Source organism: Cetorhinus maximus, chromosome 1 (assembly GCF_964194155.1).
Source record: "Cetorhinus maximus chromosome 1, sCetMax3.hap1.1, whole genome shotgun sequence".
Classification (NCBI taxonomy): Eukaryota; Metazoa; Chordata; class Chondrichthyes; order Lamniformes; family Cetorhinidae; genus Cetorhinus; species Cetorhinus maximus.
The window spans coordinates 189966680-189982502 of NC_135879.1; the positions used below are offsets into that span (position 1 = coordinate 189966680).

The 15823-nt window shown below is 43.7% G+C and overlaps 1 protein-coding gene across 1 annotated transcript in view; it reads left to right on the plus strand.

Moving 5' to 3' along the window:
* LOC144686069 (uncharacterized) overlaps positions 1-15823 on the plus strand; it is a 42653-nt gene that overhangs the window by 13485 nt on the left and 13345 nt on the right. Inside the window, exon 3 of the mRNA XM_078551230.1 lies at positions 14338-14496. Within this exon, the coding sequence (XP_078407356.1) occupies positions 14338-14496 (159 nt within the window). The remainder of the gene's footprint in view (positions 1-14337; positions 14497-15823) is intronic.

The following is a 15823-nucleotide window of genomic DNA, read 5'->3' on the forward strand; positions in this document are numbered from 1 at the left end:
ATTACTTCTGCAGGTGAAGGGGAACCCATGATGTTATGAGTGACTTGTTTGTCATTGAGCTTTATTGACAAGGGACATAGTTAATCATTCCTGACCAGGCAAATGTTGCTCTCAGGTATTGAGTATGGAGCCTGAAGACCTGGCATATGTTGGAGGTTCATCTTTGTTAAGTTAACATTGGATCAAAGCCTCCAGGGTGTCCCTGCCTCCCTGGAGGTTGCCTGGGTCAGCATCGATCCCCTCAGCGTTCTCCTGAACGTGCTCGTCCTCGGACTCACCAATGGACTCATCGTGTGCAGCCAGAGTATCTGTGTTTACATCTTCTTCCTCCACTGTGTACCCCCTTTCCAGCACCAGATTGTGGAAAGTGCAGCATGCAACCATTATCAGTGACACAGGATCTGGGGGTATTGCAGTGCGCCCCCGAACGGTCCAGGCATCGGAAGCGCATCTTGAGAAGACCGATGGTTCTTTCTACCACGGCCCTTGTGGAGGCGTGGCTCCTATTGTACTGCTGCTCAGCCTCTGTTCTTGGATGGCAGAGGGTGTCATGAGCTACCTTTTGAGGGGTTAGCCCTTGTCACCCAGCAGCCATCCATCCAGCCGGGCTGGAGCACTGAAGAGTCTCGGCACCTGGGAGTGTCTCAGGATGTAGGCGTCATGGGAGCTGCCTGGGTACCTTGCACAGACTTACAGAATCTGCATCCTGTGATCACACACTATCTGCACGTTCATGGAGTGGAATCCCTTCCTGTTGACGAAGGCACCGGGCTCACCCACTGGCGCCTTGTTGGCCACATGTGTGCAGTCAATTGCACCCTGGACATGGGGAATCCAGCAATCGCTGCAAAGCCTCTGGCTCACTCTGCCTGCCTAGCCTCGTCTGTGCGGTAGTGAATGAAAGTCAATGCGCGCCTGAACAGAGCATCTGCCACCAGCTTGACACAACTGTGGACAGCTGACTGGGAGACTCTGCAAAGATCAACCGCCGACCCCTGGAAAGAGCCGGAGGCATAGAAGTTGGGGGCAGCCATGATCTTCAATGCCACTGGCATGGGGTGTCCACCCACACAGTTGGAGCTGATCTCAGGGCTGATCATCTGACAGATGAAGGTCACTGTCTCCCTTGAGAGATGGAGCCTCCTTCGGCAATGCACCTCAGACATACTGAGGTAGCTGCATCACCGCCTGTAAACCCTGGCAGCAGGATAGTGGCGTCTTCTGCAGGTGGAAGCCTTGCACTTCCTGTTGCCCCTGCACCCCTTGTGCCTGCACCTGTCCTCCAAAAGGTGGCACAACCCCCATTCCCAGGGTAAGGGAAGGCTGCCTGAAACCTGCAAGGCCCCAAGAATGATGTTTCCTCCAGAGTCCTGACCTGAAGCCTTATTCCTCTGAAGTGATTTGAAGTTCTCATGTTCACACAAGCAAGTAGCAGTAAGTTTCTAAAGTAAATGACTAACAACTAGCATTTTTGAGTCCAGTCACCCCTCTTATCCTGCCCGTGGATGAGGTTTTTAAAAATGTGACCTACCCGTTTGCCCGTTGTGCTCATGCGACACTCTGAAAATCGTATGGGCTCTGAACAATCGCTGTGTACTATTGACTCAAGGGCCTTAAGTGGCCCGTGAATTAATGGCGGGCATGCTTTGGAACTCATAGCGCGCCTGCCCACCAAAATATCATGACGGTGCGCGGTGACGTCGGGACGCACACCCGACGTTGGGACGCACACCCAACGTCATTGTGCATCATTTTATGCATCGGCGTGTCAGGCCCGCCCCTGCACGCCAATGTCAAAATTCTGCCCACTGTTTCTGAACTTCACCTGGCTAGGTGACACATTTCACTCCCTCTTTTGAAAACAATCGAGTCTGGTTTATTTAAAAATGCAAATGTTCCCTTGACACCTATGTTTACCTACTTAACATTTCAAACCTAGCTTTTCTTTTAACACATCAAGGCTTTCAGACCAGCTGCCCTTAATTCAATTAAGTAACACATACACACACACATAGACACAGATACCACTATTTTACAATAAATTCCAATAACATTATGAGAATTAATATATCTTCCTGACATAACAAAAATTTAAATTTTTATAACTTACTCTAATCATGAAATCCTGAAGGAATGGGATTAAATACTTAATTTCCAGTGCCATGGAGGTCGATAGAGAATCACTAACACATATCATGTTGTTAAAAGAGTACTTAGACTTAAAATGACAACATGTAACTTTCTGTGTTGAGTTTACTTTGTACCTACTGAGCTATTACAACAGCTTCATGCCATTCGGTGCATGTCACTGGTCAGTCAGCCAGCAAGATGCCACTTTCACAAAGCCAATGGCAGAGTGGTACAACCCAGACAGCAACTTTTGGATATTCGTGTTTAACTTTCCATCTGTCCTTCGCCTGAAGTCACTGTACCAGCTGCACATAAATATATGTACATACCAATGGTTTGGACTTGAATGTAATGGGTGCAATTAGGAAGTTTGCAGACAACACCACAATTGGCTGTGTGGTTGATGATGAAGAAGAAAGCTATAGACTGCAAGAAGCTATCAATGGACTAGTTATGCGGGCCAAACAGTGGCAAATTCAGTTCAATGCAGGAAAGTGTGAGGCAACTTGGAGATAGCTAACAAGACAAGGGAATTCACAATAAACGGTAGGATACTGGAAAGCGTAAAAGAAGTGAGGAGCCTTGGAATGCATGCATATCCAGAGATCCCTGAAGCTGGCTGGACAAGTAAATAAGATTGTCAAGATGCCATATGAGATACTTGCCTTTATTAGTGAAGGCTTAGAGCTAGGAGGTTATGCTGGAATTGTATAAAACACTGATTAGGCCACAACTGGAGTACTGTGTACAGTTCTGGGCACTGCACTATAGGAAAGATGTGATTGCAGTAGAGAGGGTATAGAGAACATTTACAAGGAAGTCACCTGGACAGGAGAATTTGGGTTATGAGATTGGACAGATAGGATTTTCTTTGGAACCAAGGATGTTGAGAAGAGACCTAATTGAAGTGTATAAGATAGAGTGGGTAGAAAGGCCTTATTTTCCTCGGTTGAGGGCTCCATAACCAAAGGATATAGATTTAGGGTAAGATGTTTAGAACATAAGAAATAGAGGAGATTTTAGGGGAAATCATTTTCACCCAGAGGGTGGGTGGGGATCTGGAACTTGCTGCCTGAAAGGATGGTAGAGGTAGAAACCCTTATAACATTTAAAAAGTATTTGGGTTTGCACTTGAAGCGCTGTAACTTACAAGGCTATGGACCAAGGGCTGGAAAGTGGGATTAGGCTGGATGGCTATTTGTTGGCCGATGTGGACAAGATGGGCCGAATGACCTCCTTTTGTGCTGTAAATTTCTAATTTTAAAAAAAGGACAAGTCCCATTTGGTTCACCATTATTTTGAAAGCAAAATCTGGCCTGTTTTATGTAGTGTTGACAGAACTAGCTTTTTTCATGTCATCATTGACTAAATGTTTCCTTTTCTATACACGTATGTTGAGATTACTTCATAGTATGGATTTGTCACTGGTGTAACCAGCATAGTCTTGATGAAAAACAAGTGTGCCGTGGATATTTCATATCTGATTTTTGTTTGGTAGTTACTGAAGCCTCTGTTGCTTTATTAGACCCATTCTTTGTTCTGTTCTGTTGTTGCTATGGAGAAAGCACATTCTCTTGAAGCAGTTCTCCAATGAATACCCTCTGCTGATTAACAACGAAGTTCTATTTAACCCTATGATGACTGCACTAGCAATTTTCAAACAAAGAACATTTTAGTATTAAATCTTTTCAAAATAACTTCTACTTTTGGAAACACAGATTAAAGTGAACCACAGATTAAATTGCAGATACCATAACCAAATGAAAATGAGTGAAAGCTACCCAAGTGTTATTCCAAAGAAACTTCATGTTTAAAATATATGACTTACAATTTAAGATATTACAAGGAGTTAAATATAATGAGCATCCATTTCTTAATTATTTCCCTTGGCTCTAAAGTTAATGCTACAGTATTTTGAATGACATACTTCTACTATGCCGGGTTAATTTATATTGTGTCTGTAACTTAGTTTGCTGCACAGCTCTAATACTGTTATAACATCTAGTTTTTACTGCCTTATATGTGGAGTGGCATTATTTTAAAATAAATTGAACTTTGGTACTGTCATATTCATTAAATTAGGTTTGTTTCTAAGTGTAACTGTCCATTTTCCCAGTATCTTAAATTAAAACTCTGCCCAAGACAATTCAGTTTTTTTCAAATTCTGTTCCCAGGACACTTCAGCCTAAAATTGACAATTCACAACAGAAATCTGTTTACGACTTAGGACTGAAAAATACAGTCCTTGCCAAGAACTTGGATGGTGTGAAATTGGAAAACTTACTAAAACTGTTGGCAAAAGTGTACACGATGGAATTGTCCAAGTTTCCGGGACACCTCGGGAGAATTTTGGAATAGCAAAAGAAAATCAAATTCTGTATACTTGAATTAAAGGCTGACCTCTTCCAACACGTCATATTTTTATTTTAGAAACGTCTTTGGATTGTGAGGTCCAAATGGTCAAATTAGTACATTTTCTAATAATGAGGGATAATTGAGATCCTTTCTTGTGTTTGTTACATATTGAGGATGAGAAAAGATTATCAGGTCCATCTGTGTTCCTTCTCTCTAGGTTATTTGGCTGATTTAATGCCCGTCCATCAACCATCCCCGGCCCATTTCCTTGGAGAAACAAAAAAAAAGAGACCAATTCAGGAATGTTCAATTGAAAATTCCCCTCTGACCTCACATCGGCAGCTAGGCAAGCTTCAGGAGATTCCCACACCTACACAGTTATTTTCCAGAATGTTTTACTCTTACTTGCCAAATGGCAACCTCATCTATTTGTGACAAAGCACTTGATTTTAACATTCAATTTCAGTGCACTATGCCAAAGAATTACCAGTCGTTAATCTATTCATCCCATGTTTGCTTCTTACTTCCTACTTAAATGCTATTTTTGGTTCACTTTTATGCTTATCAAGGTGAGTGATGTCAGGGGGGTGGGGGGTGGGGGGAATGGGGTCATGGGGTGGCTGGTGGGTGCAGGCTAGAGTCAGGTCAGCCAACCCAAGCAAAAGTTCGGAGGCAGCCACACAGGCTGCTGGGGGTTGAGGCAGGCTGTTTAAAAGGTCCACCTCGGTGCTTTGGGACTTTGCCCTATTAAAATAAAAACAGAAAGACCCTCCAGCCCTCACCCCTCACACCTCCTCCCCTCTCATTGCCCCATCCAAGCCACCTCATGCCCCCCCCCCACCCACTCTTTATGGCCCCTCATGTCAATCAAGCAATGTTTTCTCGGGCTCAGGTGTTTCCATCAGACTAATGGATTTCTGGGCTCTCACAGTGTCACGTGAGTTGGGACATGTTAATGAATTTTATTTAAAATTTTTATTAAACTTTAAAAACCTTCATGATACCTCATCCCGCCTGTGGATGACGTTTCATGATAAATGCGAAGGCCGTCTGGGCTCTTTGCCTGCCCATCAACCTTAAGGTTGGACGGGCAGCTCTGTTAATTAGTTTAATTGGTGTCCAAATGGCCTTAATAGACCTTTGACAGTTCGGCGGGCGCGCAGCCAACTCCGGTGCATGCCCACCAAACTCAAGATCTGAATGACGCGTGGTGACGTTGGGATGCATGCCCGACATCACCGTGCGTCATTTTACGCGTTGGCGAGCGGGCCCTGCCCCTGCTCGCCGACCCGAAGATTCTGGCCCATGAAAGTTGCCGAGGCCTAGGACATACCTATCCCTGCAATGGAAAGTGCTAGATTGGGAGTTCAGAGTGCTGGCATGCAACCAGAACGAGCCCACACCCTTAAAAGCCACTCTTGTAAATGAGAAACCCTGGGAATGGGGTCAGGAATCCTGCAATTGGGTCCTGCCGCCATTTTTACAGGGCTCCTGAGTCATCACGACTCGGTGAAAATCCAGCCTGTTAACTCTGTTTATCTCCACAGATGCCACCTGACCTACTGAGTATTTCAGCATTTTCTGTTTTTATTTCAGACTTCCACCATATGCAGTATTTTGATCTAATAATACTTTTCTATATTTTGACCCAGTGTCATAAGAACATAAGAACTAGGAGCAGGAGTAGGCCATTCAGCCCTTCGAGCCCACTCCGCCATTCAATGAGACCATGGCTGATCTACTTCAACACCGTTTTCCTGCATTATCCCCATATCCCTTGAAGTTTTTAATATGTAGAAATCTATCGATCTCAGACTTGAACATACTCAATGACTGAGGCTCTACAGCTTTCTGGGGCAGAGAATTCCAAACATTCATCACTCTGTGAGTGAAGAAATTCCTCCTCATCTCAGTCCTAAATGGCCTACCCCTTATTCTGAGACTGTATTCCCTGGCTCAAGAGCCCCCTGCCAGGGGAAACATCCTTCCTGCTTCTACTCTTGTCGAGCCCTGTAAGAATTTTGTGGGTTTGAATGAAATCACCTCACATTCTTCTGAACTCCAGAGAATAAAGGCCCAGTCTACTTAATGTTTCCTCATCGGACCATCCTTCCATTCCAAGAATTTAGTCTGGTGAACCTTTGTTGCACTCCATCTATGATAAGTATATATTTCCTTAGGTGAGGAGACCAAAACCGCACACAATACTCCAGGTGCAGTCTCACCAAGGCTCTATATAATTGCAGTGATACATCTTTAATCCTATACTCAAATCCTCTTGTAATAAAGGCCAACATGAAATTTGCCTACCGAATTTCTTGCTGTACCTGTATGTTAGCTTTCAGTGACTCATGAACAAGGACACCAAGTCCCTTTGAAGTTCAACACTTCCCAGCCTCTCACTATTTAAGAATGTCACCATCAGCCAATTCCAATTGAGTTTAGTCTGGGTCAGATGCAGAGTAAATCTCCTTGTACTTGACCCTATCATTGCCTTAAGGTGATCAGTGTGAATTTTCCAAGGTCTAGTTAAATTGAGTTCCAATGGGTGGAATCTTCCAGTCTGGAGTATAAGTTGGGTGACGGTAGCGGAAGAGAGAGTGATTTCCGCTTGGGGTGGGATGGCTGGCTACTTGCGATCTCACACTGGTCAGTTCATTAGATATTTATGTGCGAGGGTATGGCGAGTCTTGCGGCAGGGTGGGCAGGAAGTCAATGCCCCTGCCGCTTCTTCCTCAGCTGGACCGTAACTGATAGAAGTACAGGGTTGCCTGGAGCCAGCATCGTGTATGGCTGAGGTGATCTGTGAACAAATTGCAGTGATCCATCCAGTCAGCACATTCTTTGAAGCTGTCCTTCTGGCCCTGAGCATTTCAGCCAATGGGAAGCCCTGTATCTAGCATGTCTACCCCTGACTTCCCCCCACCCCACCATGGTGAAGCCCATCCTGGAGGACTACAGGTGAGTTCTCCTCTCGTTTGTACATCCATGTGCATGGAGACTGCAGCATTGACCGGGGTAATGAAAGCTATGTCCATGCACCCTCCTTCAAATGCAATTGGGCTCACCCCCATCACGCTCGAGACACATTTGAGAAACCCTTGCCTCCATCACAGACATATCACCCACCTCATTATCAGCCATGGCCACCCACCCGGGAACCTCGAGGTTCTAAACCAGCACATTGTTGTCGGTCGCCTCAAACATCCCCTCCACCACTTCCCCCTGCCACCGGGCCCGGACAAGTAACCCCTGCCTCCCTCTCTCCATCCCTCCCTCGTTCCTCCATATTCCTCGGTCAACTTGAATGACCTTTCAGCATGGACTTCGCTGCAGCTCTCGACCTTGCTGGGATCTCGATGTTATGAGATCCATGAGTCAGGGAGCAAACCTGCTGCCGTGTGGGCTTCACCATAGAGAGATGAACACACCTGAGCAAGGTTCTCATGCAGCTGACTCATGATTATTAGGGTGTCCCTTTAGTCGGCCAATTGTGCTGACCTTTAACTCCATCCACCCGAAAAGACCCTCGACGATTCACATGTACAGAGCACCTGTGTTATGAAGAAGCGAGTAAATTCCCAGACATGCTCCACCACCTTCTATTCTCCCTCTGCCACCCACCAGCTTCCCCCCATCACTCTTGACCCACCCAATATAACCATTCCTCTCCCCTCTATTATCCTTGAAACCCCCTATCATCTTCCACATACCTTCTCTCCCCACTGAACTTACACCTGTTACAGTCTCCGTGCTCATCCTGACCCTCACCCCTCCCATTATCCACCCTCCCTTATGACTTTTTAGCCAGGGAGATGGGGACTGCGGCGCTCCTTAAAATCCAGCCCATGGAAACATTTTCTCTACATCTAACCTATCAAGCCCTTTAAGAATTTAAAAGACTTGCATCAGTCCCCTTAACCTTCGCTTGTTTGAAGAAAACAGTCCAAACCTATCCAGGCTTTCTGGATTTGTATCAACTTCCAATTCTAGTATCATCCTTGTGACCCTTTTTTGCACCCTCTTCAATGCCTCCATATCCTTTTTAAAATATGGAGATGAGAACTGTGCGCAGTACTCCAAGTGTGAATCATAGGAAGTTTATGGCACAGAAGGAGGCCACTTAGAAAAACAAGCCACCGAGCCTAATCCCATTTTCTAGCATTTGGTCCGTAGCTCTGCAGGTTATGACACTTGAGGTGTGTATCCAGACACTTTTTAAATGAGTTGAGGGTTTCTACCTCTCCCTTTTAGGCAGTGAGTTCCAGGCCTCTACCAGCCTCTAGGCGAAAAATCTTTTCCTCATCTCCCTTCTAATCTTTCTACAAATCACTTTAAATCAATGACCCCTGGTCAGTGGTCTTTCTGCTAAGGGAAATAGACCCTTCCCATCCACTCTATCCAGGCCCCTCACAATTTTGTACATCTCAATCAAATCTCCCCCCAGCCTCCTCTGTTCCAAGGAGAACAACCTCAGCCGATCCAATCTTTCCTCATAGCTGCAATTTTCCAGTCCTGGCAACCTCCTCATAAATCTCCTCTTTACCCTGTCTGGTGCAATTCATCCTTTCTATAATGAGGTGTGGTCTAATTCTATACAAATTCAATATAAGTTCTCTGCTTTTCAATTCTATTCCCTAGAAATGAACCCTAGCACTTATGTTTTATGGTCAACATATAAGATTCTGAAGGGGCTTGGCAGGGTAGATGCTGAGAGAATGTTGTCCCTCGTGGTCGTGGGTGTATCTAGAACTCAGGGGCACAGTTTCAGAATAAGTCTCCCATGTAAGATGGAAATAAGGAAGAATTTCTTCTCTTAAAGAAAGGATTGCTGATCTTTGGAACTCTCTATTCCAGAGAACAGTGGGGGCTGGGCCATTGAATATATTCAAGGCCAAGTTAGACAGATTTTTGATCTACAAGAGTGTCAAAGGTTATGGGAGAGCAGACAGGCAAATGGAGTTAAGGCCACAATCAGATCAGCATGATCTTATTGAATAGCGAAACAGGCTCAAGGAGCTGAATGTCCTACTCCTGCTCTTATGTCTTAATTAACATGTGTTGCTACTTTTAATGATATGGGTATCTGTACTCCTTTATTCACCTGCATTGCCATAGCCTCCAGGGCTATCGGCCAAGCGCTGCAAAATGGGATTAGTGTAGTCAGATCTTTGTTGACTGGCGTGGACACGATGGCCGAATGGCCCCCTTTTGCGCTATAAACGTCTATGAGTCTATGGGCAACATTTTCCCCCCATCGGGGGTGAAGTGCGGGAGCAGCTGCGGGTGGCGGCCTTCTGATTGGCGCCCCAAGTCGGGGGGGAGCGCTGCCATTTTGCTTGCGTGCAAAAGAGCGCACAGATCTCCCTGAGGCAAAGTGCTGCCTCAGGGAGATCGTCTCCGATTTGAAACTTTAAATAAAGGTATTTTTAAAATTTCCTTGCCATGTCCCCATATGTGACATTGTCACATGAGTTGGGACATGTCCATAACTTTTACTGAAACCTTTAATAAAAATTTAAATACCCCCATGAAACCTCATCCCGCCCATGGATGGGATGAGATTTCATGCATTTTCCGAGGCCCACCTGGGCTCCTGGCCTGCCCACCAACCTTAAGGTTGGACGGGCAAGTCCATCAATCAGGTTAATTACTTTTTTAACGGCCTTAATAGGCTGTTGACAGTTTTGTGGGCGCGTAGCCGATTTGAAAATCTAAATGACGCAGGGTGGCGTCGGGACGCATGTCCAATGTATCCCCGCGTCATTTTACGAGTCGGTGAGCGGGCCCCGCCCCCGCTTGCCGACCAGAAGATGTTGCCCTATGAGTCTAAATCCCTTTACTCCTCTAACCTGTTTAAATTCCTATTCTCCAAAAAGAATGTGGGCTCAAGCTATCTGTGGAATTAATTTGCCACTTACACATTCTTTCTGCAAGTTTATGAATGTCTTGCATTTTGCAGCATTCTTCCATTGTATTATCTTCCACTGTTAATTTATGATGCGTAACATGGTGGAATACTGATTCATCAGTTGAAAAGGGCTGAGATGGTAATTAGCAGGAGTTTTGCTTGCCATCTTTGACTTGATGCCATGAGGCTTCATGGGCTCCGTAGTCAATGTTGACGGCTCCTAGGTCCACTCCCTCCAGACCGTGCCACTCTGCCACTGCCGAAGGGCCAGGACATATCCAAGGATTATGATGGAGGAGCTTTGGACATTGGCTGGCAGGTGTGATTCTATGAGTATGACAATGTCAGGCTGTTGCTTGACTAGTCTGTGAGACAGCTGTCCCAATTTCAGAACAACTCTCAGATTGTTGGGGAGGACTCTGCAAAGTTGACTGAGTAAGGTGTGTCTTCGTTGTTTCTGGTGCCTAGGTCGATGCCAGGTTGTCCATTCGATTGTATTCATATTATAGTTCTGTGTAGCAGTTTAATACAACTGAGTTGTTTGCAAGAGGACTGTTAAGAATAAACCACATTGCTCTGGGTCTGGAGTCACATTAGTCTGGACATGGACAGCAGCTTTCCTTCCTTCAAGGACCTTCATGAACCAGAAAGGTTTTACCAACAACCTGGTAGTTTCATTGTCATTATTGTTGAAACCAGCTTTTTATTTCAGATTTATTTAATGAATTTAATTTAAATTCCCCCAGCTGCCCATGGTAGAGTTTGAACTGTCTCCAGATCAATAATCTGGGTCCTAGAATTATTAGTCTAGTAACATAACTGCTATACTGCCATATGTCTGATTTCTGAGCCCATATTGTTAATATAAATTGAGAACAACAGGCTTAAAACTACTTTTTGCCAATTTGAGCTACCCTCAACTCATAACTTCTGGTTTCTATTTTGTAGCCAGCTTCCTATTCATTCTGCAACCTGTCCCCTGATTTCACATGTTCTGACCTCAGTTACGAGTAGCATATCAATGGACTTGAAAATCCAAGTATATTACAACTACATTATCCTGGTCTACTCTTTCTGTTAATTTTTCAAAGAATTAATTATTTAATTTAATTTAATCATAACTTTCCCTTTTGAATTCTGTGCTGACTCGACTACTTTTTGTTATATTTTCAGTTTCTAGATGTTTTACAATTACATTTTACCTTTCTTACCACCAACATTAAGATAATTGGTTTATCGTTCATTAGACTATCTCCCTTTTTAAATATAGGAATCGTAGTAACTGTTCGCCATCCTTCTGGCAGTATTCTTTTTTCTAATGAATTATTATGCTTCTGTTATAGTGCCTTTGCTAACTTTTCCCCATTTCATTTTAATATGTGTGGATTCAATCCATCCAGAATAGGAATTTTATCCTCTCCAAGTTTGAGTAATTTATCAATTATCCCCCTCTTTTCTACCTTATGAATTTATATCTCTTTTGCTCTCTTCTTCTAATGTAGTAATGTAATGTCTCCCTGGTAAATACGGCTGGATTTTACCTTCCTCTGTTGTCAGGTTTGAAGGCTGGGGAGGTGGAGGGGGTGGGGGGTAATGGGCAGTGGGAGCATGTTAATTCCAGCTGGTGGCCTGCCTGACACCCACCTGCCCACCGCTGTCCCCGCCACAATTTTATTTGCCCGCTTAAGGGTCTCATCCTGTCCCCACTGGGATTCAACCAGCAGTGAGAGAGATGCACACCAAGCACCCAGCCAGCATGTCTCCCTGCACAGGCCAGTGGCAGTCGGGGATGTGGTGGGAGCTCCCTCCTTAACAGGTCCCCTGGGCACATTAGTATTACCTCCCCATGGCCTTCCAGCCTCCTCACCACTCTTACCATAACCCCCAAACACTTATTAAGTACCAATCCAGCACTGACCGCCTCCTCAAGGCTCAAGGTCAGTATTGGCAGTGGCTTCTGCTCCTAGGTAGCACTGCCGGTAGTGGTGAGCTGCCGGACTTTGATTGGCTGGCAACTCTATGAGGCAAGACTTCCTGTTCCTGAGGGGTGTTGAGTCCAGTCCCACCTCAGCTCACTTAATGGCCAACCAGTAGTTTAATTTATGCAGGCAGCTGACCCAAGCGTCGGCTGCCTCCCCTCCCACCCCTGACTGTGGGAGTTTATTCCCATAGTTTATGGGATTTTATTGCCACAAAATCCAATCAGTACTGAAGTAAAATATCTATTCACTATTTCTGATATTTCACTGTCATTACCTTTGAATTTATCTTGAGCATCCTTTAGTGGCCTTGTCACTATCCTGATTTTTCTTTTGTTATTTATGGGTCTGTAAAATACTTAACTATTTCTCCTTCTAATTCTTGATAATTTAACTTTGTAGTTCCTCTTTGCTTTTCCTAACCTCATTTTTTGTCAGTCTCTCTGTTATTGCACTATAGTATGCCTTTATCTTTAGTTTCAGTATTACTCATATTTGTATTCATCCATGATGTCTACTGATTGCTTTTTAGAGGAATATATTTCTCCTGAACTTTGTTGATCACTGTTTTAGGTATTTCCCACTGTAGTTTTATCATTCTACCAATTTTTTTCCCCAGTTTACCTTCTCTAGTTCCATTCTCATCCCCTCATAATTTGATCTTTGCCTTACTTGTGTCTTTCTCAATTATTATTTTAAATTTTATTACATTATGAACACTATTGCCTAGATGCTCCCCTATGTTTATTTCTCTTATCAGCTTTGGTTCTTTTCCCATTACATGCTCCAGCAGTGATGCCTCTTTGGTTGGGCTTGTTACATTTCGGGGTATGAAAGGAATTCTGTACACACCGTAAAGACTCCAGTCCCTTGTCCCTTTACCCTTTACCCTACCTCTTTTTGCCAATTTATTTGAGGGTAGTTTATCTCAAGTTAAAAAATTGATGATATGCGAAACATATCTATCGTAACTTTGGATCGGAAGACTAAGTCATATTTCACAGAGCGTGATTTTTGTTTTACTGCCACTTTATTTTTCACCGGAAGTAGGAATGGAGTACTAATGAGATGTAAATCACAGAAAAACTTCCTGAAGATTTCCTGCCGCTACAATTTTGGAGACGGTTTCAAAAGTGTAGTCAGCACTCCTACCCAGTGAAAGCCTCTTGAATATAATTAAAGCAGGGTTCTAAGATGTTATTAAGACCTTGACGCAAGTTTAGTCTTCCAGTGGGTGGAGTGTCCACTGCTTTGCTCCTCTCAAAGGAACTGAACATCAAGTACCCTAACCAGTGGTTGCTAAATAAACTATTGGAGGCCACTCCAAAAGCTTTAAAGTTGAGTCTTTAAAATGATTTTAGGGGCCAGAAGGAGCATGAATGCTCCCACTGGCCCCACAAAAGTCTTGTTGCCAGTGCCTGTTCTTCCACAACCCCTACTTAAGTTGTGTCTGCTGGCTGAAGTGCATGAAAGAACTGTTGTGTTTCATGCCCTCCTGATTAGTGAACTGTCTTTCAACTGCTCACCAACTTTATTACGATGAGGATCAATCAGGTTATACTGCCAATGGCATCGATCAGGTACACTCCACTCTCTGCCATTCTGATATTCGCCCAAATCAAAAGTCACCCCCATTCTCTAATTAACAATCTTCCCATCAGCCATTTTAGTTCTAACACTATGAAAAACAAAGCAGTAGTTCTTTTTACTTTAGTGATTGAGTGTAAAGCTTTGCCTTGATGCAGTGCAGGAAGTAAGGTTGGAGAGGGATGCTTACCCTGACATCCATAATGGAGATGGTTTGATATTTCAACTATTTAAATGAATGGGAGTGCAATCCTTCTCCCTAATTTTTGCTCCTTGGGCCATGCCCATGTTGCTCTTTAAGCCCAGGCAGCAAAAACAAAGACTTCAGCCTTGGGTCATTATTGATGGAATCTGATGTTTATTTCTGCATTTCAGGTAATCATATTGAAGTTTCAGAAGCTCAGACAGAAAAAATGGAAAAATCGACAAACATTCCTGTGACTAATTATAGCTCTGATACTTCCTACCCTACTTTTGAAAATATCACACACTCTAAAGAAAATGATAAAACAGTGAGGTTCAAATTGAGTGACGGTAAGGCAAAAATATTTATTTTCAGAGAATATGTAATTTCAGGAAATGTCATTAATATTTACAGTGGAGAGCAGTGGAATCGGTGAAAAATCAGCTGGGACTTGGATCCACAGATCGAGACCTTTTTGGGTCACACCCCCTTTTCACTCCAAGTATAGCCCATGGTGGGGCTGGAGAGTGGAAATTTTTCAGCCCCTACCTCTCTCACACCAAGTGACCTGGATGTCAGGACATAGTTGGTGTACACATTGGCTCAGCAATGCATGTGTTGCGTACCAGCTCTCCAGACTGGAGTCTTGGTCTGGAACACTTTGGAAACTGGATTGTTGCCGTATCTTTTTAGCTATCCTATAAAGTGGGAGGGTGATTCTCCTGCCAGCACTTCTTGCCAGCGGCTTCCACCAAGCAGGCCAATCAGAATCAGGTTTCCCACACTTCCCCCCCACCACCCCATCTCCTGCCACACACCTTGGCACACATTAAGATGTGCCCAAAGAGGCACAAGCATCCATCCTTAACATGTTGATAAAGTGACGGTCCCTGATCCTGGGTATGGCTGGGGTCAAATGCAGATTACCATCACCGTTTTCACTAGCCTTCCACTAGAAGAGCATGTCATGCAAACTCTGGGGAAGTGCATTTAAGACTTTGTTAAAGTGGTGTCTATATAATTTTGGAAACGGAAGTGTTTTCAATAATTCTAGTGTTATTGATGTTTTACTTCACACATTCAGAGGCTAGTCATCCTCTGAATATTGCCTAATGGCATTGATCTAGGTTTAGAGCTTGTGCCTGTCCCCTCAACTATGAAAGGTGATGAGTTTCTGAGAGGGAGAAAAGAAAGGAAATAAATAGTGGAAAAAAACAAAAATGTAAATATAGGCAGAAAGAGTCGGGGAGAGAGAAGTAAACAAGGAAAACATAAAACCAAGTGATAAACGAAAGTGGTACAAAACTAAAGCACGGGAAATAACCATGGTAATTACAAACCAAAAAAAAGTTATTCCATGTAAAGAAATATATTATATTTATATTAATTTGGAATTAATATTAATGATAAATATATGAAATTAATATACAGATACAATTACAGGCAGAAAAATTGAAAATATCCTCTGTCATGGCATACAAGGCTATGGGCCTAATGCTGGAAAATAGGATTAGAATAATTAGGTACTTGTTTGACTGGCACAGACTTGATGGACCGAAGGGTCTTTTTCTGTGCTGTAGACCTCTTATGACTCTATGACTTTACCTGATTCTAGTCAGATAAAATAATAGTCTCTTCCTCCACATTGTACATTCTCTGTTATCATCATTGTGGGTC